General features: G+C 36.9%; 1 protein-coding gene across 1 annotated transcript in view; it reads left to right on the top strand.

The window, feature by feature from the left end:
- Nucleotides 1–23,605, top strand: part of LOC133049149 (ATP-binding cassette sub-family C member 4-like) — a 165,387-nt gene extending 141,782 nt beyond the window's left edge. The window contains 5 exon segments of the mRNA XM_061133058.1: nt 748–837; nt 8,144–8,316; nt 8,753–8,858; nt 15,902–16,036; nt 21,699–23,605. Of these exon segments, the coding sequence (XP_060989041.1) occupies nt 748–837; nt 8,144–8,316; nt 8,753–8,858; nt 15,902–16,036; nt 21,699–21,806 (612 nt within the window). The 3' untranslated portion in view covers nt 21,807–23,605.
- The last annotated feature ends 754 nt before the right edge of the window (nt 23,606–24,359 follow it).

Genomic DNA, 24,359 nt, shown 5'->3' with positions numbered 1-24,359 from the left:
ATGGCTGATTCATATCAATGTATGACAGAACCCACTGGAAAAAATATATATATATAATAATAAAAATAAAAAAATAAAAAAAACAAAAAAAACAAAATGGGTTGTAAAGCTGTGGAGACAATTCACATTAACCCCAGTAGTCGACGTTCTCTTTGCACATATGAAGATGTTTATTTCACACATGTGAGGAGGTTTCAGATCCTAGAAGACAGTTTGACTAATGGAGAAAATATCCTAGTTTATTCTTCAGTGCCAATGTGAAAATAGTTAATAGTTTTGCTTTGAGGCACAAATATCAACTAATCATACTATTTGTATTTTCCAGCATCACACCATGACTGACAGTTAATTTATGTAGATCTTGATATAAATTTTCTCAAGTAATTTTATCCTCAGTTTGTGTGTGTGTGTTTAAGCAGATCTTTATTACCTTGAAAGCATTTTTTTTAAATAAAATCTTCCTTTCTCTTCTTCAGTTTTTTTCTTAAGATGAAAAAACTTCTTCAAAACTTCCTTCTGTTAATGTTCAGTAGTGTGGAGGATATTATGTAGCATACTTTGTACAATGGAAAATTATTTTAGAGATATTAATTATGTTAGAGGTTTTGTAAACATGCACTTGCAACTTAATTAGTAATAATTACAGTGAATTTTAATATTTTATATATTTTAATTCTGTTCTATAAGCACTGAAATAAAATGGAAAGAGGTTAAGATAATAACATTCCCTATTTTGTGGGTATTTAGGAACCTGTTTTATTCACTGGAACAATGAGGAAAAATCTGGATCCCTGTAATGAGCATACAGAGGAAGAACTGTGGAATGCCTTAGAAGAGGTATTTATTAAATGTAATTAACTTGATAGCATCAGTGTCTATTTGTGTACATTTATAGCATTGCATGTAATTAAGAGGAACTTATCAGTTTAACTGACTTTGTTTGCTTCCTAGAAAAAGATGGATGACATGAGTGTACTTATAGTGTGTATATTTATGATGGTGAAAACTAATAATATAATACCATGTTTCCATTTTAGCTTTTTCCCTAGAGCTTCAAACAATTAGATCCATTATCTTGTCCTTAGAAGAGGACGAAACTAGATGTTAAAACTGTGAATTCAGATTCTACTAGTGATCTAATGAATTAATTACCCTAATTACCCTCCAAAATTCATTTTATTCCTCTTGTCTTAGGGAATATCTACTAAGTAGAGACAATAGTAGTTTTTTATTATTAACTGAAAGATGCAAATGAGATCCAGACATTTCATAGGAAAGTGTTTACAAAAATATATTATATAGTTGGAATGTGGTGATGATTGTTTATTGGTGATTATATCATTTTAATGCTGTAGTTAGAATGCAGGTAACAGAACCTTGGAGCATTTGCAAAGTTTTTATAAGGATAGGTTCATTTCTAGAGAATTTTCTGTTATTTGCATCATGTTTCCCTTTGCCCCACTTTGAATTTCCTCACCCTTGCATGAAAAAGTTTTTGACTATTGCTGTTGGTTTGTATATTGTAATACAAATTATTTTGCGTCTTTGCCCTCATTTTGCAAATTGATTCTACTGATGACAGAAATTTTACACTTCTAAGTTGTAGACAGACTTCTAATTTCTCATAGGAGCTAGCTCAGTCTTTTGCTTTTAAAAAGTAACCATGTGCATCCCTATACACTAACAGTGAAAGATCAGAGAGAGAAATTAAGAAAACAATCCTGTTTACCATCACAATAAGAAGAATAAAATACCTAGGAAAAAACCTACCAAGGGAGGCAAAAAACTAGCACTCAAAAAAGTATAAGATACTGACAAAAGAAATCAAAGATGATGCAAACAGATGGAGGGGTATACCATGTTCTTGGGCTGGAAGAATCAATATTGTGAAAATGACTATACTACCCAAAAAACCTACAGATTCAATACAATGCCTGTCAGATTACCAGTGGCATTTTTCATAGAATTAGAGCCCCAAATTTTACAATTTGTATGGTAACACAAAGACTGAAAATAACCAAAGCAACATTAAGAAAGAAAAACAAAGTCAGAGAAATAAAGAACTCTGATTTCAGACTACATTATTAAGTTGGCCAAAAAGTTCATTATGTAAGATGTTACAGAAAAACCCAAATGAATTTTTTTGCCGACTCAATGCAGAGCTACAGTAATCAAGATGGTATGGTACTAGCACAGAAACAGACACATAGACCAATGGAGCAAGCTAGAGAGCCCACAGATAAACTCACACATCTATGGTCACCTAGTCTATGACAAAGGAGGCAAGAATACACACTGGAGAAAAGACAGTCTCTTCAATAAGTCATGCTGGAAAAACTGGACAGCTACATGGAAATGAATGAAATTTAGAACACTCCCTAATACCATATATAAAAATAAACTCAAAATGGATTACAGACCTAAATTTAAGACCAGATACAATAAAACTCTTAGAGGAAAACACAGGAAAACATTCTTTGACATTAGTAACTACTAAATGTTTGATCTCTTTATTTCAGAGAAGTGTGGCAATTTCTTTAAATTTTTTTTCTTAAACAGACCTGAGTGGCTGATTTTTTGAGCTGGTGTGTTTGTCATTTGGTGTCATCCTTCCAGGGAAGCTCTGAAATCTGTAGTATACAGATGATCATTGACTGTGAGCAGACAGGTTTGGAGGTCATACAATTTTTAGCCAGGAATTCTGATTTCTGGAGGATGTCAGCACTGAGTCTTTACACACCCACCCGGCTTTCCAGCAACGTGGGGATTTTGTTTTCCTAAATTGAGCAAATTGCTCTACCTTCTTTTGCCCAAAAAGAAGTGCACTTCTCATTTCATTGAAGTTTGTGAGTCTCCAGTGAAATTCTAGTAGAGAAGAGGGGAGAGCAGTTAACCATCAAATGTAATAAACAATAGGATGATCCACTGATCTTGAATTCACAGGACAGATTTAATGGTGAAATTATGACATCTTAAAAAAAAACTGGAAGTACTGGTAAATTATTTTTCTATTTGTTTCCCAGCTGATATATTTTTTTCACAGTTTCTTAGGTAGAAAAATGACTCTAGAATTTTAGAACACATTGTTCCATGGACAGAGAGGCAGTGTTAATCTAAATTCTAAAAAATGATGAAGTGGTAGAAGGGGTAGATAATACTAGATCTACCTTTATTTAAACTACATTTGGAGCTTTCTATAAAAAGAAATAGATGTGAGTTTATTTCAAAAGTGAAGTATGTGGTTTTCATGTATTGCTTCTGTAATTGACCCTGTTAACGTTGGTGATATCACTTAGGGAAATCATCCCATCATTGTGTTTCTTTAGGATCTGCTTCTTTATGACTGTTTTAAAGAAAACCTACCAAATCTTTCATTGAAAACATACAGATGTGATAAAGAAAAATTCCTAAAGAAATAGAATAATGGGGTGATTTATCACTCTAAGTGTGTGTGTGCATTCTCAGTCATGTCTGACTTTTTGTGCCCCCCTGTGGAACTGTATCCCGCCAGACTCATCTGTCCATGGAGTTTTCCGGGCAAGAGATACTGGAGTGGGTTGCTGTTTCCTATGCCAGGGGATCTTCCCAAACCAGGAATTGAACCCTCATATCTTCCATTTCCTGCATTGGTAGGAGGATTCATAACCACTGTACCACCTGGAAAGCCTGTCACTCTGACAGGTATCACTAAATCAGTGAGGTCACTTTTTAAGTGAACTCAAAACCCTAGTTATTAGTTTGTAAATGGTGCCAACCTGGACATGTGAACCCAAACTCACAGAGGTGGCCTGAGAGTGAGTAGGAGGGAACCACTATATTTTCCTCTTCTAAAGTCCTCTAATTCTGTTTCTTTCTTCTTCCTTGGAAGAGATGGACATTCAGAAGGGAGGCAGTTCAATGGATGCTGCCCGTCTCATCTTGGTTATTTTTCAAAATATGCTGAAAATACATTTTTCATATACTGAAAACTAGCCACCTTACTATAAACTGACAAAAGTTCATCAGAAATTAGTGGTGATTGGGGTGCTAAAAAGCAAAGGCAAATCTACACATATAACATGAGTGTACCTGAAGATGAAGCAATTTATCACTCAAAGGTTAAAAGAGCACAGTAGATAAAACTCTCAAACTGAATCATCAATGTGTTGCTTCTGTTAAAAAAAATAAAAACAAAATGGCTTAAATTCTGGGATATGAAGTTAAGCATATGGTTTGTCCTGTCAAAACTGGGGAAGAAATCATGCAGTCAAATGTTTGATATTGATAGTGTCTCTGTTCAGACAGAAGTGTGTCTCATCACACAGGAAACCAAGATACAGAAACCTGGGCATCAGCAGCCAGTGCATCAGAAATCATGTGGTTCAGCCCTGGCTGTGGGACAGTTCACATGTCCACTTTCCGGGGCCTTGTATTAGGTGAATGGGCTCTCCTTTTACTTCACTTACTGCTGGTCCTGCTCTAGTAAAAGCTCTTCCCCATCTGTTGATTGTATTTCCCTGTCTCCTTCCAGCCCAGACCAGCCTTTCTTTTTGAAAAGTAAGACGGTTCCACAAAATATAGAAACCATCTGATATCTGTGTTGACCTCCTGTGAGGGGTGTTGGTGCCTGGTTGGTAGATAGAGTACATATAGTAGATTACATTGAAAATGTTTATGGTGATAGAAATAGGGTGTATTCAATTTAAGTGTATTATTTTTCAATTTTTCTATATTCTATTATTTTCCTAAACAATCTAAAAACAATCTAAAGGATTCTGTACTGAGATGTATAGTTTTGAATTTCAAGTATTATTTACTCCATTTTCCTTAAATCGTAACTTTTTCAGTGCTTTCCACTGTTTAAAGTGTGATATTGTGACATCTTGGAGCCAGTTAATTGTTATAAGAATATATTCCTTTTACAGTTACACTTGATAAGAAAATAGTGTTATATATAAATTATTTATCTATGTGGGTTTATTTTCTAATTTGTAGGAACAGATATGTCACATGATTAGATCTACTCATGCCTTCATTCATACAGTCAACAAATATCTACTGAGAGTTTGTTAGACAGGCATTGCTTCATTTTGGGGCTATCACATCATCAAAAGACAAAGTCTCTACCCTTTTGGAGCTTAAATTCTCTTGAAGAAGATGGAAAACAAGCCAATGTGTATGTAACAAGGTCTCAGTGCTGATACATGCAAAGGAGGAAAAAGGAGCAGAACATGAAGAGAGGCTAGCTGACAGCATTATTAAGATTGGGCAGTATCTATTGATCTGTCATAAATTCTACATACTGATTCATTTTATACTCTATCAATGTTAGGAGGTGCCCATCTTTATAATTATGATATTATAGTCTTAGAGTTTAGGAAGCTAAAGTAGAGTAAGTTTAGTAACTTGCCCAGTTGGCAGAGCCAGGCAGGACTTATATGCCCAGGGTGTCTGGTTTCAAGTCTCCATTTTTTTTTTTTTTTTTTGGTTGTGCTGCTTCTTCATTGCTGTTTGCAGGCTTTCTCTAATTGCAGCAAACGGGCTAATCTTCGTGGCAGTACACAGCTTCTCACTGACATGGCTTCTCCTGCTGTGACACCTGGACTCTGGAGCACACAGGCTTCAGTAGCTGTGTCCTGCAGGCCAGCAGTTGCAGCCTGTGGGCTCTAGAGTGTGGGCTCAGTAGTTGTGGCACATGGGTTCACTTGCTCCTTGCCATTTGGGATCTTTCTGGACCAGGGATGAAACCCATGTCCTGTGCATTGGCAGGTGGATTCTTAACCACTGGACCACCAGGGAGTCCCAAGCCTCTGACTTTTTGTTTTTAAATTTTCAAATCACAGGAACATGAGAGGAATAGTATGATGAACACATATAAACCCTCACCTGATTCATCAGCGTTAGTGACTTCCCATGTTTTCTCCATCTCTTCTATAATCTATATTTTGCTGAATTGTTTGTAAGTTGTAGAAATGTTTATTAAAAGTTGGATTTCACCTTTAAATACATAAATGTACACCTTGTAAGAGCAAAGACATTCCCTTATATGTCCTAACACAGTTATCTCAATCAATAAATTTCATAGTAATATTATATTATTACTGAAATGAACTGAAGTATGTTTTCAGATTCTCTAGTTGTAACTCCTAGTTATTATTGTCTCTGCTTCTATTGTCCTTTTTTCTCATTTTAATACTTAAGTATAACTTGATTTTATCTTTACACTATAGAAGGCTTTCATATTCATTTATTTTCATAACCATCCCTGACCTATAAATGAAGACAGAGTCTCAGAAAATAGAATTTTCTGAAAAACATTTCCCTTCACAGCCCTTTCAACTCATGAAGCAGATATGGACAAACTCAAAGAAAAGTATAAAATAAAATTAGTGATGAGATGTCATCCAAGTCAGAGGCAAGTATGAGTCAGAATGTCAGTCTTAAGCAAGTCCAATCACTTGTACCACAATCCAAATCTTACCCTTTAGATTTTGTGTACTTTTCATGTTAATGCTGCATAACAATACCATATTTGATTCTAACTCAGAATTCCCCTTTCTTGGAATTGGACTCCATCAGGAGCACAATTCAGATTCACATTTATAGACATGCTCCAGCATTTAGAATACCTGAAAAATGAAAACTGCTCACTCACCCTTGGTGTGTTCTTATCTGATTTTATAATGTGTCAGATAACTTATCAGCCATCACTCATCAATCTGTTGGTCTCTCTTTTTTTTTTTAATTGACAGGTTCTTAAAATCTATTTTTTTTATTTTTTTATTATTATTATTTTTTTTATTAGTTGGAGGCCAATCACTTCACAACATTTCAGTGGGTTTTGTCATACATTGATATGAATCAGCCATGGATTTACACGTATTCCCCATCCCGATCCCCGCTCCCACCTCCCTCTCCACCCGATTCCCCCGGGTCCTCCCAGTGCACCAGGCTGGAGCACTTGTCTGATGCATCCCACCTGGGCTGGTGATCTGTTTCACCATAGATAGTATACATGCTGTTCTTTTGAAACATCCCACCCTCACCTTCTCCCACAGAGTTCAAAAGTCTGTTCTGTACTTCTGTGTCTCTTTTTCTGTTTTGCATATAGGGTTATCGTTACCATCTTTCTAAATTCCATATATATGTGTTAGTATGCTGTAATGTTCTTTATCTTTCTGGCTTACTTCACTCTGTATAAGGGGCTCCAGCTTTATCCATCTCATTAGGACTGGTTCAAATGAATTCTTTTTAATGGCTAAGTAATATTCCATGGTGTATATGTACCACAGCTTCCTTATAATTTGAAGTGTATTTCTTATTTATGCTTCACCTTCAAGTATAGCCTGAGTTTGGTTCTTACTCTATAAAATGTCTCCAAAAAAAAAATTTATTGAACTGAACCCTACCACCAAATGTACTTTCAGGTTATCTTTGACAGTTACAGTTTTGTTTTTTCTAATATTCTGAGTACAATTTTATGAAGATAGATTAATATAAACATCACATATATCCATATTCTGGGGGAAATAAGATGTGTCTTATTTTTCATGAGTTTTCATTTACTGCAAGACATTTATAACACTGGGGAAAATGCACTCGATTGATCCACTATTTATAGAATTAAACTTGGGAAAGAACCATCACCAAAGCAGGTTCCAGGATTACTGATGTATAAGGTGCGGTTTTCCATTGTTTGAATTTGTGTTATTTTAAACTTCACCAAATGTGCTTGTAAGATTGTATCCTCAGAGAAAAAGACTTACTGTAAAATTTTTTGAAGTTTTTCTTTAGTGTACCAACTCCTGTGAAAAATGAAATTTGGGAAACTTGACTCAACCATAAAAGTTGTTTTAACTTTTCTGTTTAAAGCATATTAGGAGAAATAGATTCATATTTTGAAAGACTTCCTTAACTAACCCCTAGGTGGGGTTTCTGGTGGATGTCCTGTGGCAGGGATGGGGGACATTGAGATCTTTCTGTCCTGAGTTGACTCCACCATCTTTCTCAGTAAATGCTCTTTGGAAAGAGCTCTCCCCATCACCTGGCTGTACATGTAAGATGCATAAGAAGTTCTGAGGACATCAAAGTTCTAATGTATAAGAGGCTTGTCTACTTCAATAACAGTTTGCTTAGGAAAATGTCATTCATTCTGTATCTACAGGTGCAACTTAAAGACACCATTGAACATCTTCCTGGTAAAATCAATACTGAATTAGCAGAATCCAGATTGAACTTGAGTGTTGGACAGAAACAACTATTGTGCCTTGCCAGGGCTATTCTCAAGAAAAATCAGATATTGATTATTGACAAAGCCACATCAAATGTGGATCCAAGGTATGGAGCTGAGACCCAGGAAACCTTGAATCTGACTTCTAAATGTGGTAAATGGAAAACACTTAGTGATGCTTACAAATGTTTCTAAGTGTTCTCTTGGCCCCATGGATATTTCTTGATAATATTAATTCCAGAAAACAAAGGAAAAACCAAGACATGTTCTATGGAGTTAGTATTGTTATGAAGCATCCTGAGAGAGCTAGATTCCTTAATCCAGCTCCTTATAGTTTCAAGCAATTTTGAGGGGAGACTATTTTCCATCATTTTATGAAAAACACTAAATTTATAAATAGGTATTTTATACTTAGTTTTTTAGAAACAAGATTATATGTTAAGGTATTAATTTTAAAAACATTATAAAAGTATCATGATATTTTTAAGTCTTAAGTCTGCTTTTCCTGCCTTTACTGAACTAAATAAATTTGTTTGATTCTAGAACTGATCAGTTAATACAAAAAAAAATTCATGAGAAATTTGCCCAGTGCACTGTGCTAACCATCACACACAGGTTGAGCAATGTCATTGACTGTCAACAGATAATGGTAAGACCCTCACCATTTTAGTTGTGTTCATTTATGTTCAATTTCTCAATGTATCCTTCCTTGTAAGACTTGATAGGAACCTCCAGTAATATAATTTTCTCCTCTCTTTCCTGAAAGTCATTGTTGTTTAGTGGCTCACTCATGTCTGATTCTTTGCAACCCCATGGAGTTCAGCATACCAGGCTTCCCTGTCCTTCACTATGTCTTGGTTGGTTCAAATTCATGTCCATTGAGTCTGTCATGCCATCCAACCATCTCCTCCTCTGTCATCCCCTTCTCCTGCCTTCAGTCTTTCCCAGCATCAGAGTCTTTTCCAATGAGTCAGCCCTTCGCATCAGGTAGCCAAAATATTGGAGCTTCAGCTTCAGCATCAGTCCTTCTAATGGATGTTCAGGGTTGATTTCCTTTAGAATTGACTGGTTTGATATTCTTCCAGTCCAAGGGACTCTCAAGAGTCTTCTCCAGCACCACAGTTTGAAAGCATCAATTCTTTGGCACTCAGCTTTCTTTATGGTCCAACTCTTACATCTTATATCTACTGGAAAAACCATATAGATTTAACTAGATGGACCTTTGTCGGCAAAGCAATGTCTCAGCTTTTTAATATGCTGTCTAGGTTTGTCATAGCTTTTCTTCCAAGGAGCAAGTGTCTTTTTAATTCATGGCTGCAGTCACTGTCTATAATGATTTTGGAGCCCAAGAATATAAAGTCTGTCACTGTTTCAATTGTTTCCCCATCTATTTGCCATGAAGTAATGGGACTGGATGACATGATCTTCATCTTTTGAATGTTAAGTTTTAAGCCAGCTTTTTTCACTCTGCTCTTTCACTTTCTTCAAGAGGCTCTTTAGTTCCTCTTTGATTTCTGCCATAAGGGTGGTGTCATCTGCATATCTGAGGTTATTGATATTTCTCCTGACAATCTTGATTCCAGTTTGAGCTTCATCCAGTCCAACATTTTGCATGATGTGCTTTGCATATACGATAAATAAGCAGAGTGACAATATACAGCCTTGACATACTCCTTTCCCGATTTGAACCTTATTTATATTTCTTGCTTTAGAAATAGACATACCGTGTTTTACTGCACTTCCCAGATGCTTCATTTTTACAAACTGAGAGTTTATCATAACCCTACATTGAACAATTCTATGGGCACCATGTCAACAGTATTTGATCATTCCATGTCTCTGCCTCACCTTTTGGTAATTCTCAACATATGTCAAACTTTTTTACAATCGTTATTGTTTCTCTGGTGATCTGTAACATCAGTGTTACTGCTATGACTTGCTGAAGTCTCCTCTGTTGGTTAGTATTTTTTTCAGCAATGTACTGTTTCTGGATTAAGTTCTGTATATTGTTTTCTCAGACATAATGCTGTTACACACATGATAGGTTAGTGTAGTGTAAACATAACTTCTGTTCTGGGAATGTTCTGGTTTCACTCACTTTACTGCCATGTTCACTTCATTCTTGTGCTCTGGAACTGTACCCACACTGAGGGATGACCGTACCTCATTGCTTTCTGGAAAGCAGGTGATTGTCTATTCTGGAAGCTTTAATATGGACATAAAGATGAGTCAATCTGTTGCAAAGACTGATGCTCCAGAGGGCGGGTGACTGGACTCAAGGAGTAGCTGGGGAACTGACAGATGCTGACGAAGGGCATAACCAACAGGGTTGTCACCATAGAGTCCTATCATTGCAAGTGCTTAAGGTGTAACTCAACATTCAGAAAAGTAAGACCATGCCATCAGGTCCCATCACTTCATGGCAAATAGATGGGGAAACAGTGGAAACAGTGACAGACTTTATTTTGGGGGGCTCCAAAATCACTACAGATGGTGACTGAAGCCATGAAAGACACTTACTCCTTGGGAGGAAAGTTATGACCAATCTAACCAGCATATTAAAAAGCAGAGATATCACTTTACCAACAAAGGTCCATATCGTCAGAGCTATGGTTTTTCCAGTAGTCATGTATGGATGTGAGAGTTGAATTATAAAGAAAGCTGAGTGCCGAAGAATTGATGTTTTTGAACTGTGGTGTTGGAGAAGACTCTTGAGAGTCCCTTGGACTGCAAGGAGATCCAGTAGTCCATCCTAAAGGAAATCAGTCCTAAATATTCATTGGAAGGACTGATGCTAAAGCTGAAACTCCAATACTTTGGCCTGATGTGAAGAACTGACTCATTGGAAAAGACCCTGATGCTGGGAAAGATTGAAGGCAGGAGGAGAAGGGGACGGCAGAGAATGAGATGGTTGGATGGCGTCACTGACTCAACAGACATGAGTTTGAGTAAACTCTGGGAGTTAGTGATGGACAGGGAGGCCTGGAATGCTGCAGTCCATGGGGTTGCAAAGAGTTAGACATGACTGAGCCACTGAATTGAACTGAACTCAAGGTGTAATAATTACATTTTGTTGCACTAGTGAATACTTCTACACAAAGATAGATGGATGGTTTTTTTAATTCTATTTTTTAGTTGAATCTAATGCATAAAAAATATTTTTGTTATAAAAAGCAATAAATGTGCAAAGTATAAATAGGAAAATTAAAAAAATCTCATATAGGTAAGATTACAATATACCCACTATCAGAAAGTATTAGTTGTACAATGCTATAATATTATTTGGATAACCCTAGAGCCAGTTAAATAATTTTTTATTGCAAAACAGAGTATTTTATTACCAGAATTTTTATTTATTCTTAAAATTCCCCATGTCATTTAATTTTTCACAGCTTGGTTCTTAATAGCTGCCTATAATTTCATCATAGAGATGGAGTATAATTAATCTCAAAATTAGACATCTATTTATTTTCCAAATTATCACTTTTACCAAAAATCTAGACATGGTTAGATGGATATGGTTTTGTTCAGTGTAAGTAAATCAGCGAAAGGGCTTGTTGGGAAACAACTGGGACCTAATTAATAGCTTTGTATATGTGTTGACTCTCCGAAGGGATTTACCTGGCTTTGGTTCATTAAGCACCATTAATGTGTCAGGCTTATATTTCACAAAGAAGTTCTCTCAATGTTAAATTTATTAAACATGATGGAGTCATAATGACAGCTAACATAATCTTCCTTACTTTCTCTGTTGCCACAAAACAGTGAAGACAGACAAATTAAAAAATGCTCTTTATCCTAAGACTCACCACTATCTCTACATTAGAGGGTTCTTCCTATAGTTTTCAGGATTAACTGGGTGCTCGTGACCTGCTTGCTCTGCAGCCAACAGCACAGCTCTTCACTCCAGTCTCTGCTCACTGCAGTCTTCATATCACCCGGATTCTCCCTGGTAGTGTGAACAAAGGAAGATTGTGACAATCTGCTCTTGCTCTAACAGTATTGTTGTTTGTGGTCAACATTTTCACTGTCTCTAGTTAAAGTATTCTTTGGCAATGAATGATGAAGAACCAAAACCAGAGCTAAGAAACTCAGATCCCACCTCTTCTGCTTATAGTCCATTTATGGTTCTATGTTCTTTATGTTTCTTCCTCAACTCAAACCTCTTCTTAGAATTTTCTCACAGAAGCTAAAACCAGAAACTGTTGTAACATCCCCACCTGAAAAGCACAAAACAGCTCATACAGTTTTACTTAAATTCTGTTTTTCACCTTCATGAAACTTTTCTTTCATAAAGCTGCATGGCTGCAATTAGAACATTTGAGAAGAGAAAAACTCCTTCAAAAACATGCCAAGATATTTCATTCAAGTTTTCAGAAGAGAGATAACTAACACTGAGGTAGAAAGCATAGTCTGAGAGAAGAAATACTTTATGAGGGGGTTGCCAATGAGCAAAAGCAGTAGTTATGAGAGAGCAGCTGTGGAGGTAACTATGACCCAACCTTCATTATTCCCCCAGTGAGAGAAGGATTTATTATTTCAAGACCTAAGAAATGATTTTGAGTTAATACCTCCCACATTGTCTAGTCACTGAGAAAATCACAGGCACCATTTTACCAACGAGGGACCCACCTTCCAGGGTTGGACAGCTGTCCTGTGTCATCACCTGATGGCCAAAGGCAGAGGTCTGACTCTCAGGTCTTTCCCCTCACAACTCTACATATTGCTAAGTGGGATCTATCTCTATTGTTTGTCATCATTTCCCAGCATCTTTCTTCTTAGGCTTTTCCTCTACCCTCTTCTGTTCCCCATCTCTCCATGTACTCATCTATATCACTGATGACATCCTGACAGTGAAAATGGATGAAATTATCTTACAGTGGGTCCATTTCATTTTCATGTCTAGGACAGCTGTCTGGAATATCTGCACATAAACAGCTTGATGAACACATCTTCATTGAGCTTATGTAACTGACTGACTCATCCAACTTAATGTATTTTTACTTAACCTACGAGAGCTTGATAAGCTATTCAATTTTAGGGTTCCAGGAGAGATCCTGGGATTCAGGGGTTGTTATCATACCAACTTGAATGTGTGATTTAGTTTATAGTTTAACTTGGGTTACAGGAAGAGTGGGGACAGGAAAATTATAGGAACCTTTTCTTATAAAAGATGTTAAAAATTCAAAATTATACCTGTTTCTCTGTACATAAAGAGAATTTGGATTTGTTTCATGTTTGCTCTGAAATATCTAGAATCTTTAATCAAATCAGTAAATGTAAAGGCTAAGATGATAAATTTCTATTTCTGGTCTCTTCTCAGCCTGTGTCCCCTCTCTGCTCTTGTAGACCTTGATATGAGCCTTGGCTTTTAAATTCGATTGGATCCTATTTGTTTTCGCTTTTTTTTTTTTTTTTGCTTTGGGAGAGTGATCAAGAGAATATTTACTATGATTCATGTCAAAGAGTCTTTTGCCTGTGCTTTCCTCTAGTCTTATAGTATTAAGTCTTATATTAGGCCTTTAAACCATTTTGAGTTTATTTTTGTGTATGGCGTGAGTGAGTGTTCTAATTTCATTCATTTTCAGGTGTCCAGCTTTCCCAGTATTTACCATTTACCAAATTACCAGTATTTACTATTTACAAAAAAAAAAAAAAAAAGGGGTATTTTTCTATATTCTTGTCTACTCTTTCATAGATTAATTGACCATAGATATATGGAGACGAGTGTTTTAAAACTGCATTTATTCTTATTCAACTTTAGGAAGAACAGTTATGTTCTATTATCCTATGCTTAAGTAAAATTGCACGTTTGGGGCATCTAAATTGGTATGCCACGTTACAGAACATTTAAATTGTTATGTGGATGAGACAGATTCAATTATTCTTGGACTTGTTTGAGAAAGCTGCCCTTAGCAATGATTCACAGTAGTAAACAAATGATTAACAGGAAAATAGCCTTTCTGAGACTTAATTAATGTTTCCAATTAAATACAAAGGATGAAATAAATTGAAATATCTAGATGTGGGAAAACAACCTGTATCTTGTTTAGAGTTCCAGAATATTCTCTTCTCTTTTAAAAAAATTAAATTAATTTATTTATTTATTTTAGGCTGTGTTGGGTCTTCCTTGCTGCACAAACTTTTCTCTAGTTGCAGTGAGTGGAGCTTCTCTATGGGCAGTGTGAAGACGTCTTATTGTGGTGGCCTCTGTTGCTGCAGAGCACAAGCTGTAGACATGTGGGTTTCAGTAGTTGTGACACATGGGCTCAGGAGTTGTGGCTCCCAGGCTCTGGAGCACATGCTGTGTAGCTGTGGCCCACAGGCTTAGTTGCTCTGTACCCTGTGGGATCTTCCAGGACAAGGGATCAAAGGCATGACTCCTGCATGGTCATGCAGATTCTTTTACCACTGAGCCACCAGGAAGTCCATCCAGCATATTCTCTTAAGATACATGTACTCTATGACCTAAGTGAAGACTTGAGTACTGCTTAACATCAGGAATGTTTTCATGATTATATCATTTGGGTCATTTATTTCAGATACTTTTTTCTCTCCAGAACCATTAACCAAAATCACTAATAAGTAGAAAGACAGAGTTAAGAGCCCCTTCCTCTCCCTTTCAATTTCCATTTAGCAGACTTATTAGAAGCAATAAAAGGGGTTAAAGGCAGGCAGTTTAAGAGAGAAAGAGGAACAAAATAAGAAAGATATTAATAATTTGTGAAAACAGATTCAGATCCTAGGCAGTTAGACTGGGCTGCCCCATGTGCTCTACAGGCTGAGATCACTGGAATTCAGAGCTCACTTTCTTACTTGCTTCTTTAGTCTTACCAAAGAGAAAACTAGATTTCTAGAGATTTCTTCTGTACGGAGCAATTCTGTAAAAGCTGCTTCTGTACCAGCTCTTTTTGCCAGTTTTCTACTTTCAGAAGAATAAACCACAACCACAGCCAACTTCTAGAAGCATATTAGCCTCTCAGACAAGGGATTCTGTTTCTCTTAGCAGCTGACATAATCCAGGACCCTAAAGAAATTCTGAAAGCATTTTCTTTTTTCCCCAAATATTGCTCAGATTCTCAAATCAACTTGACATTTAATTTGTTGTCAGGGCACTGCCCTCTGGTTTGTATGATGTCAACATACTTTAAAGGTAAATGCAGTTTGATTTTTCTTGAATCAAGATATTTCCCAACTGTGTGTATCTGTATAAATTGCCTCAAAGATCAGAGCCTGAGAGTTAAAAGCACTAAATAATTCTGCTGCTGCTGCATCGCTTCAGTCGTGTCCAACTCTTAATGAACCCATGGACTGCAGTCCACCAGGCTCTTCCATCCATGGGATTTTCCAGGCAAGAGTACTAGAGTGGGGTGCCATTGCCTTCTCCGCTAAATCATGCTAATAACTCTAAATACCCTGGGAAGATAGAAGATGCTACAGAGTGCCAGTAATCCTAGTCTAAAACTGTCATTTTCTTCCTTTCCTATAATATTGTAATATTAAAAGGTCAGGTTAGGCTTTTGTCTAGCCAGTAAAGCAGAGTAATCAGACCATTTACACACCAGCCAGTCACACCACTCAAACAGATTCTGTCTTTTCTCCCTGTCCTGCACCGTTTTGAAATATGGTCTGGGCTGTAGTATGGTACTGGGAGATATTGTGTGCTAATGGATTTCTTTCTGCTGTTAACAGGTTTTGGATTCAGGGAGAAAAAGAGAATCTGGATGGCCATATCATTTGCTACGTAATAAAAACAGCCTATTTTACAAGATGTTGCAACCACTGGGTAAGGCAGAGACCGCTGCCCTCACTAAAAGGGCGGAACAGGTGAGCCTGCTGCCGGGAGTTGTAATCAAAGTTTGTCTCCAAGGAGTAGCTGGGGAAGGGACACAGGGTGATGAAGGGCATAACCAACAGGGTTGTCACCATAAAGTCCTACCACTGTAAGTGCTTAAGGTATAATAACTACATTTTGTTGCACTAGTGCACAGAGACAGATGGATGTGTTTTTTAAATTCTATTATTTAATTGAATCTAATCCATAAAAATATTTTTTGTTATAAAAAAGCAATAAATGTGCAAAGTATAAGTAGGAAAATAAAAGAAAATCTCATAAAGGGAAGATTATGAAATACTCACTATCAGAAAGGAACAGTTTTATAATGCTATAATATTACTTGGATAATGCTAGAGACAGTTTAATAACTTTTTAATGCAATATAAAGTATTTTACTAGCATAATTTTTATTTATTCTTAAAATTCCCCATGTCATTTGTTAATCTCATGATGGTCCATTTTTATCCATGTCATGGATGAGGAGAGTGGGTGAGGGATCACCTAAGGTCACAGAGCTGGTCCAGGGAGCACAGAGGAGCAATTGCTGGGGGAGGCTGCATGCTGTCCTCCATACTGTGTTCTGTGTCAAGTCTGAGAACACTGCTCCTTTCACGTGGTAGCCAAGGTGTGGCCATCACCCAAGTTCACAGTGTGACAAAACATTACGTTGGATTCCAGTCTTGCCACTGGGTCAGGTCATCTCTAAGGAAAGAAATACATTTCTTGGTTCTCATCCCACATCTTATGCACAGTCTCATGACTGGGTCTTAACAACACATTTCAGGTTGAAGGCAGGTCTGCTGAGATTCTGCAGCAGATTTGGGAGTGGGCTAGGATGTGTGTGCTCTTCTGTGTGCACACACATGGGCCTGAGAGAGAGATGCCATCTTGGACTTTCCACACTTTTGGACTCTGGGTTCAGATTCTCATAGAGCACAGAAAACTCATTTTGCAGACCCTTCACATTCACTCTTATTGGTGCTCAGTATATTTGTACTAAAAATGCTATCAAGGCATATCCAGGAAATTTGAGAGTTTAAGGGAAAGCAGTTTAGAATATTTTGGCTCTAGGAAGATTTACCAGGGAAAGGTGTGGGTCTCTTCTGTTTTCTAATCTGTAAGGAAAATGTCTACCTGATATCATCACTTTATCCCTAATTCCTTGTTGTTTAGAATTAGGTCCAGTTGCCCCCCTTAAGCTTCCTTTACCTTCTAGAAGGTAAAATCATCATCAGGACAAATCAAGAACTCACAATACCTTAACTCTATAGTCAGAATGGTGCCTGAAGGTTTATAAAGCACTTTCTCAGAGATGGGGTGTGTGATGCTCTAAGCACTGAGGAAGGTTCTCAATGGGTAACATTCAGGTCACATGACACATTCCTAACAAAGGTGAGATGGTAACTGAGGTCTAGTTTAAGAGACTTAGCCATTGTCATACAGCTGCCTTTAATTCTTTCTGGAACAAGGTGGGAGTGGGTTGATGAGAAGATAGAGGAGTGGAAGAAAGGCTTGGTGTTCTTACCTCTTGACATTTGTGGCTCATGATGGGATGAGGCTTCCAGCTGCCTGCAATCAGGCTTACCCATCAAAATTTATTTCTGAGCATTAAATTATGGGTGTATTTTCCCTTCTTCCTGCTTTTCTGCATTTCCCTGATTTTTAGTTATGAGTAGAATATGGTTACTATTGTAATATTTAAAATATGTCTTAAAGAAAACATGTCCCAGTATCTTAAGTACTTCTATATGGAAAAATTATCTAAAATGTGGTCTAAGTTCCCTCTGTCACTGTCTCATCTCAATCCTGCTTAGAAATAGAGGAAGTGCAGAGCAGGACCTTCCACTGCTCATAGGATTGGAAATTTCCTGGGTCACAGAGCAGGCTGCAGAGTTTGTAGAGTTGGAGTTCATACCTAGGTTTAAGGACAAGGAAGTCTGTGTTCTGAACTTTTCATAAGTACTTATATTGTGTACAAATGTTGAGAAGTTGGACAAAGAGCTCTGTATTTTTTATGCCTGAAATTCACAGAGTGCTTTCATCTGCTAGAATGTCTCTCTAGGAAGGAAGTCAGGCCTTCCTTCCTAAGACCTAGAGACCCAAGAATCTCCAAAACCCTTTTGCTCTTTTGACCTTAAGCATTTCATATCAAAAAGAGATGTACCCACCTATCTGTCAAAGTCTTGATTTAAAAACTATATTATCATTATGTGTTATCAAGACATTGAGTAATGAGAAATAGATCACAGAATTTAAGTTCAGTCCAGATAATATAATAGGATTCAACACCCTCATTTTACAGGTGAGGAAACTAAGGCCCTTTAAAAGGAAGGTGGCCCAATATGTATAACTGGTGTTAAGCTAGTTTGCAGCAGACTCAGAATTAGAAATCTGTTCTTTCAGTGAATGTTTTAAATCAAGTGTAACATACATACAGGAGCAAACATAGGCCATAGAATTAGAAAATTAGAATCTTGTTATTCCTAGTCTAATAATGCTGCATCTACTCTAACAATCCTGTTATATTTGTGTAATTCTTTATAATTCATTTTACATTGCTCTCATGTGTATGATTTCACTTAATCTCATGGTCCATTTTTATCCATGTCATGGATGAGGAGAGTGGATCCAGGCTCACCTAAGGTCTTGGAGCTGGTCCAGGGAGCACAGAGGGGCAATTGCTTGGGGAGGCTGTATGCTATCCTGCATACTGTGTTCTGTGTCAAGTCTGAGAACACTGCTTCTTTCACGTGGTGGCCAAGGTGGGGCCATCACCCAAGTTCACAGTGTGACAAAACATTACTTTGGATTCCAGTCTTGCCACTGGGTCAGGTCATCTCTAAGGAAAGAAATACATTTCTTGATTCTCATCCCGGTTAAATGTCTTCTTGGCATTATTTCTGCATACTCTGTATCCTTTTAGGTGAGCTGTCAGATTATCAGTTTTTTGAATGTGCAAGCATCAGATACCAATGCACTGTTGAGACCTGTAACACTGGGAACATTAGCCTAAGTCAACAAGGTTTTCCCTCTAATAGAGCAGAATTCATTCATCTGAAAAGAAAACCCAACATCTGAGAAGAGATGCTTCCAAGTCATATTTTTTTAAACACACAGTTCAGGTGAGCTGATCACTGTCTGATTGACCTCTTTAGATGATCCATGAAATAGCAGAGAAAGTACCTTTTAGATACATAAAGTTGAAGGGTACATTAGTTTGCTAGGGCTGCCATACAAAGTACCAGAGTAGGTGACTTAACAGAAACTTACTTACTCATATCCCTGGAGGCTGGAAGTCTCAGGTCAAGGTGTCGGCAGGGTTGGTTTCCTCTGAAATCTCTCTCCTTGACTTGGAGATGCCATCTTCTCTCTCTGTCCTCACAATGGTCTTCCCTCTGTGTGAGCCTGTGTCCTGATCTACTCTTATAGGAACCCCAGTCTGTTAGATTAAGATCTACCTGTATGACTTCATTTTAACTTTATTGCCTCTTTAAAGACCCTGTCTCCAAATACAGTCACATTCTGAGGTACTGGGTGGTTTAGAACTTAAACATGTAAAGTTGGATGGGACAGTTCAGCCCATAATAGAGGATAAATGCCTTCCATTTATTCTATTCTGTGATGAAGCAAACCTGGTTGAGATTTTTTTGAAGTTTCTTTGTTCCCAGTGTGTAACAGAGCTGTCATGTTGTCTATTCATGAAATCACCTAATACAACCCAACAGGTATAAAATCCTAGTATGCTAGCTCAGGAGCCTGGAACAGTTTGAATAGGTGGAGGAGGCATTTAGCATCCACTGGCCTTGTGTCCCCCAAGGTGTCTGAGCCTCAGGTCCTCACCTGTGTATAGAGCAGGGATTATAGCCCTGATGGCTTCACAATTATTACGGGGATCAGATGAGAGAGCAGATACTTAAGGACTTTGAGAATATAGAGTGTTTTATGGTATAAAAGTGGGGTCATTTTTTAAAAAGACTGTAGACAGAAGCCTTGTCTCCCAATAATAACACAAATATACCCATATTTCTTCTAGATATCTTTACAGATTCTAAATCAGGGGTCCCCAATCACTGAAGATCCTTTGCAGTATTCAGTTCAGATATTTCAGACCATGAAGCAAAGTCTTTTACAGTTAAAAGTTGCTAAAACTTATATTTTCTTTATAAAAACTGTATTGAGAAGGGTTATGGAGAAAGGAACCAGATGATTTTGGAAAGAATATCAAGCAGTAGAAAATGAAATGTATTTTCTTTGTTCCTTTTACTTTTCACCAAAAGAGTTACATATAGATATAATCACAAAATATGGCTAGCTTAATAAAATGGAAGAGGGTGATGATATGCAGTTAACCTCCCCTCCCAACCGCCACCAAAAGCTTTATTTTTTTCCAATGGAAACAGCCTCACATTTCAGTCAGTGGGGCCCAAACATTCTTGGAGGGTTGATTTTTCTCCTTAAGTGACATTTAAATATATAGCATTTCATATGCAGAACTGTTTGCTGGTAGCAGGTTATGTTAGTAACAAGAGAATAAGAAAGTGCACTTACTATGAAGGTAGGTGTCCTAGTGCTTTTCTGTTTTGTGTGTGAAGTTCATTCTCTCTCATGATAACTTTGTTTACAGCACCCACAAATGCAATCAGGTTTTATAAGAGATCTGGAATCATATGTCTAAGCAACCCAGTTTGTGACAAGAGTCAGCCTCTGACAGATGGTACATTTTCTGTTTTAAGGACTCAAATGAAACTTTTCACATTCTTCTTTGAGGAAGAAGAGTTACATGTGAAGTCGTTTTTTGCCCAAACACATTCAGAGATAAGGCTTTACAAGCCCTGACATTATTTTATTTTGTTATGTGCATCTGTTAAGGAACCAAGATACAACATAGCTATTAAAAACTGATGATTGTGGACCTTGACAGCACTTTATTTCCTCTGTCTTCTGATTATACACTGAGAAAACCTGTATCTCTTCCAATTCAGCTAGAAATTGGTAGAATTCAAGAGCTCAAAGGTCTGGCAGAGAACTGCCCTATTATTTGGTATCATCTTCCATTTTAGAGAAGTCATTTGGTTGAGTCCTTGTTAAAGGTTTAGATTTTCTTTTCATTCTTGGGACCCACTATCCACAGATCACATTTCTATAGGCCCTATAACTGCTTTGCTGCACAAATTAAACAACAAGATATTTCATACATATATGCCAGCGTTTCAGTGCTTGTCGATCAAAGTTTATAAAATATAAAGATAACAACTTGATATTAACATCCAAATCTGTTGTGCTCCTTTTATGTGTGAAAATGACAAACCCTGTTCAGATGCTAGACTTCCTAGCCTCTTTGTTACCCTGTTTTTAATTTATTTCAGGGAATATTTGCTTATCAATTTACTGTAGTAATAAAGCATATCTGTGAATCAGAATGATCAGAAATCTAGTAAATCTACAGGTTGTTTGGTATTAAGTCCAGCCCCACTGAGGGTTTTAATGGGGCTACTTCCTCCATAGAATAAATACAGCCCTGGTTTTTTTAAAACTGTGCCTTCAATAATGATATGATTGCTTCACATGAAGAAGTAAACCTAGAAATGTGTTGCCTCAGGAGGAGGACTTTAAAACTTTTCAACATGTTGTTTTTGTCTTTTTCTCCCTCAGGTGTACTTCAAAAGGAAATAGCCAGATGTTACTCACAGTGACCTTGTGGTTGTGAATGTTTCCAGTGGACAGCCCTCAGCCTTCACAATTTTTGAGTCAACACTGTGATTCTACCATGAGTTCATGTCTATTCCAAAGGCTTTTTTCCAAAAGGTTTTGCACTGCATAAACTATATTGTACTTTTTTTATACCAAGAGCAAATATTTACACATACGATGTCAGTTCTCCAATTTCGTTCAATGATTTCAAGCTCTTGAAAAAGGATTGATTATGTTTACTTAATGTTATACTACTTTCGTTCTTATCCAAATCAGAGGTGCAGGCCACCAATAAAAACTGTCTCCCAGGTTTTGTTTCTTGAGAGACTCCAGAGCTAAACTCATTTTCTAAGATTTGAGACAAAGTTGTCACAGATTTTTTTTTTAATATTCCCAGATTTATGTATTACTTTTGAAAGGTTGTTGCTGAATGATAAGACACCAGGATTCTTGGCCTCCAGAGGAGACGAATTCAATCAGGGGCCAGAGACAAGTCTGGATCGCTCAGAGTTCTTGTGTAATAAAGTTTTATTAAAATATAAAGGAGATAGAGAAAGCTTCTGACATAGGCATCAGAAGGGGGCAGAATGAGTACCTCCCTGCTAGTCTTCAGCTGGATGTTATATAGTCACTAGAAGTCTGTTATTGAAAAGAAAGGAATGTCTTAAAACTCAGAATGCCACCAGGCCCCTCATCCATAAATTACATTTTGTGATAATCCTGGCACCAAGCCACAAAACGATTGACTTGAATCTTGTAGAAGGGCAGATTACCATACAAATAGTTTCATTTACATAGATTAGGGAAACAATATCTGAGTATAACATACTGGTTTGTCAAATAGGTTCTGAGCCATTTGGTGGAAGTTGAAGACAGAGTCTGGAGTACATTAACATAGCTTAAGACAAACATTTCCATAAGAAAAAATGTATTGGTTAACCCAAGGTTTGAGAATAGTTAGCTTCAGGTGAAACCAGGTGTCATGGCAACACAGCATTTTAAGAGAAACCTCCTTTTAAATTTGTATAGAGAAGGGAAAAAAAATATCACCAGTTTGTTTCCTCCTGCTGCTTAAGAGAGATAAAAATGTCTGGCACTTGCAGCCTATTTCCTCCGTTTGGAGACCCCTGGCCTTCCTGCCTTTTACCCTCTCACTTTCCAGATATATCAGGGATTCTGTTTACTTGAAGACTGTGTGAAGTTGCTGTTTTGTGTCCCCACTTCCTTTAACATGAATAGGATCCATTTTTCCACCAAAAGACCTCTGGTTAAAATACTACAGAGAAACCTGATAGAAAAAACAATATACTATAGTTTAAGTGACATCATAGGAGAGAGCGGTCTCCCCTCCAAAAAAAGAAAAAATAGATATATGGTTAAAATACAGAACGACATTATTATATGTTCTAAAACAGAAGGAAGAGAAAATATGCTTTCTGAAAATAGGAGCCCTTCTAGGCGATTTGCTTATGAAGGACAGAAGTGTGCTGGACTGTCTTCTAGATAGAGGGTTTTATTTTTTTACATTAAAACTTGTGGTAAAGTATATGTACCATAAAATTTGCCATATGGCCATTTTTAATCACACAATCCAGTGGCATTAATCTCATTCACAGTGTTGTGCAGCCATCATTGTCTGGGTAACTTTTGGTAATTATGTGCTTCCTCTTCAGTGTGTTATTTCTGCAGAATCATTTTGGTAAGTTTCATTTTTCTAGGAGTGGCTCTGTTTCCTGTCAGTTTTTGAGCTTGATTGGCATAAATTTATTCACAATATCTTGTATGTTTAATTTCTGCAGCATTTCTGTGTTCTTTTGGCTTTTTAATTTTCTTTGAGCCTTCTTTTTTATAAATAATCTTGCATAACATTTTCCTGTTTTCAAAAAATCAACTTTTTGCTTGATTGATTCTCTCGTTTTTTCCTAGTTCATCGTATCATTCCTTCTTTCCTTCAGCTTTTTCTTAAGTTTGAGGTTTTTTCCTCTAAATTCCTAAATTGAAAAGAGATTAGTAACATCATTATTTTTCTAATAAAAGTATATACAGCTGACTTTTTCCCTAAGATATACTTTAACTGCAACCTGCAATTATTGGTACTCACTACCAATCAATAGCCATAGTATTATGTATTTTCTAATTCCTAATTTATTTCATTAACTATATCTTTTAGTCATGAGTTATTCATAAGTATAATGTTCTCTAAATTTCAAATGCTAATAGATTTGTTCTATTAGATTGACCCATGTGGAACTGCTAACATTCAGCCTTTTTATAAGTTATGAAATGGCACTTTCATATGGTTCAACATGTAGTTTTCTTTTGTTATTAGTATATAACTTAATTTCATTTGGTCAGACAATATTAGATTGTGGATTTTAAACCAAAGGTAACTACATTCACACAAAAAGTCCTTGTTTCTACCATTTTGTATTTTATTGGGGGATTTTAAAATGCTATAAGTACATGTGTAACCAGTAATTTTCTATAAAAATCCTCCCCAAACACTGGAATGTTTTCTGATACATGTTGCAGGCTGGTTCTCTGGGATGCAGTTTAGTACTGGGATGTGTATCTGGGTTGCCCTTGGGGCCAACACTGTGGGATCAGGAGGGAAGAAACAGG

This window comes from Dama dama, chromosome 30, assembly GCF_033118175.1.
Source record: "Dama dama isolate Ldn47 chromosome 30, ASM3311817v1, whole genome shotgun sequence".
Classification (NCBI taxonomy): domain Eukaryota; kingdom Metazoa; phylum Chordata; class Mammalia; order Artiodactyla; family Cervidae; genus Dama; species Dama dama.
Note: the sequence above shows the minus strand (reverse complement) of the source record. Positions and strands in the feature narration are given on the sequence as shown.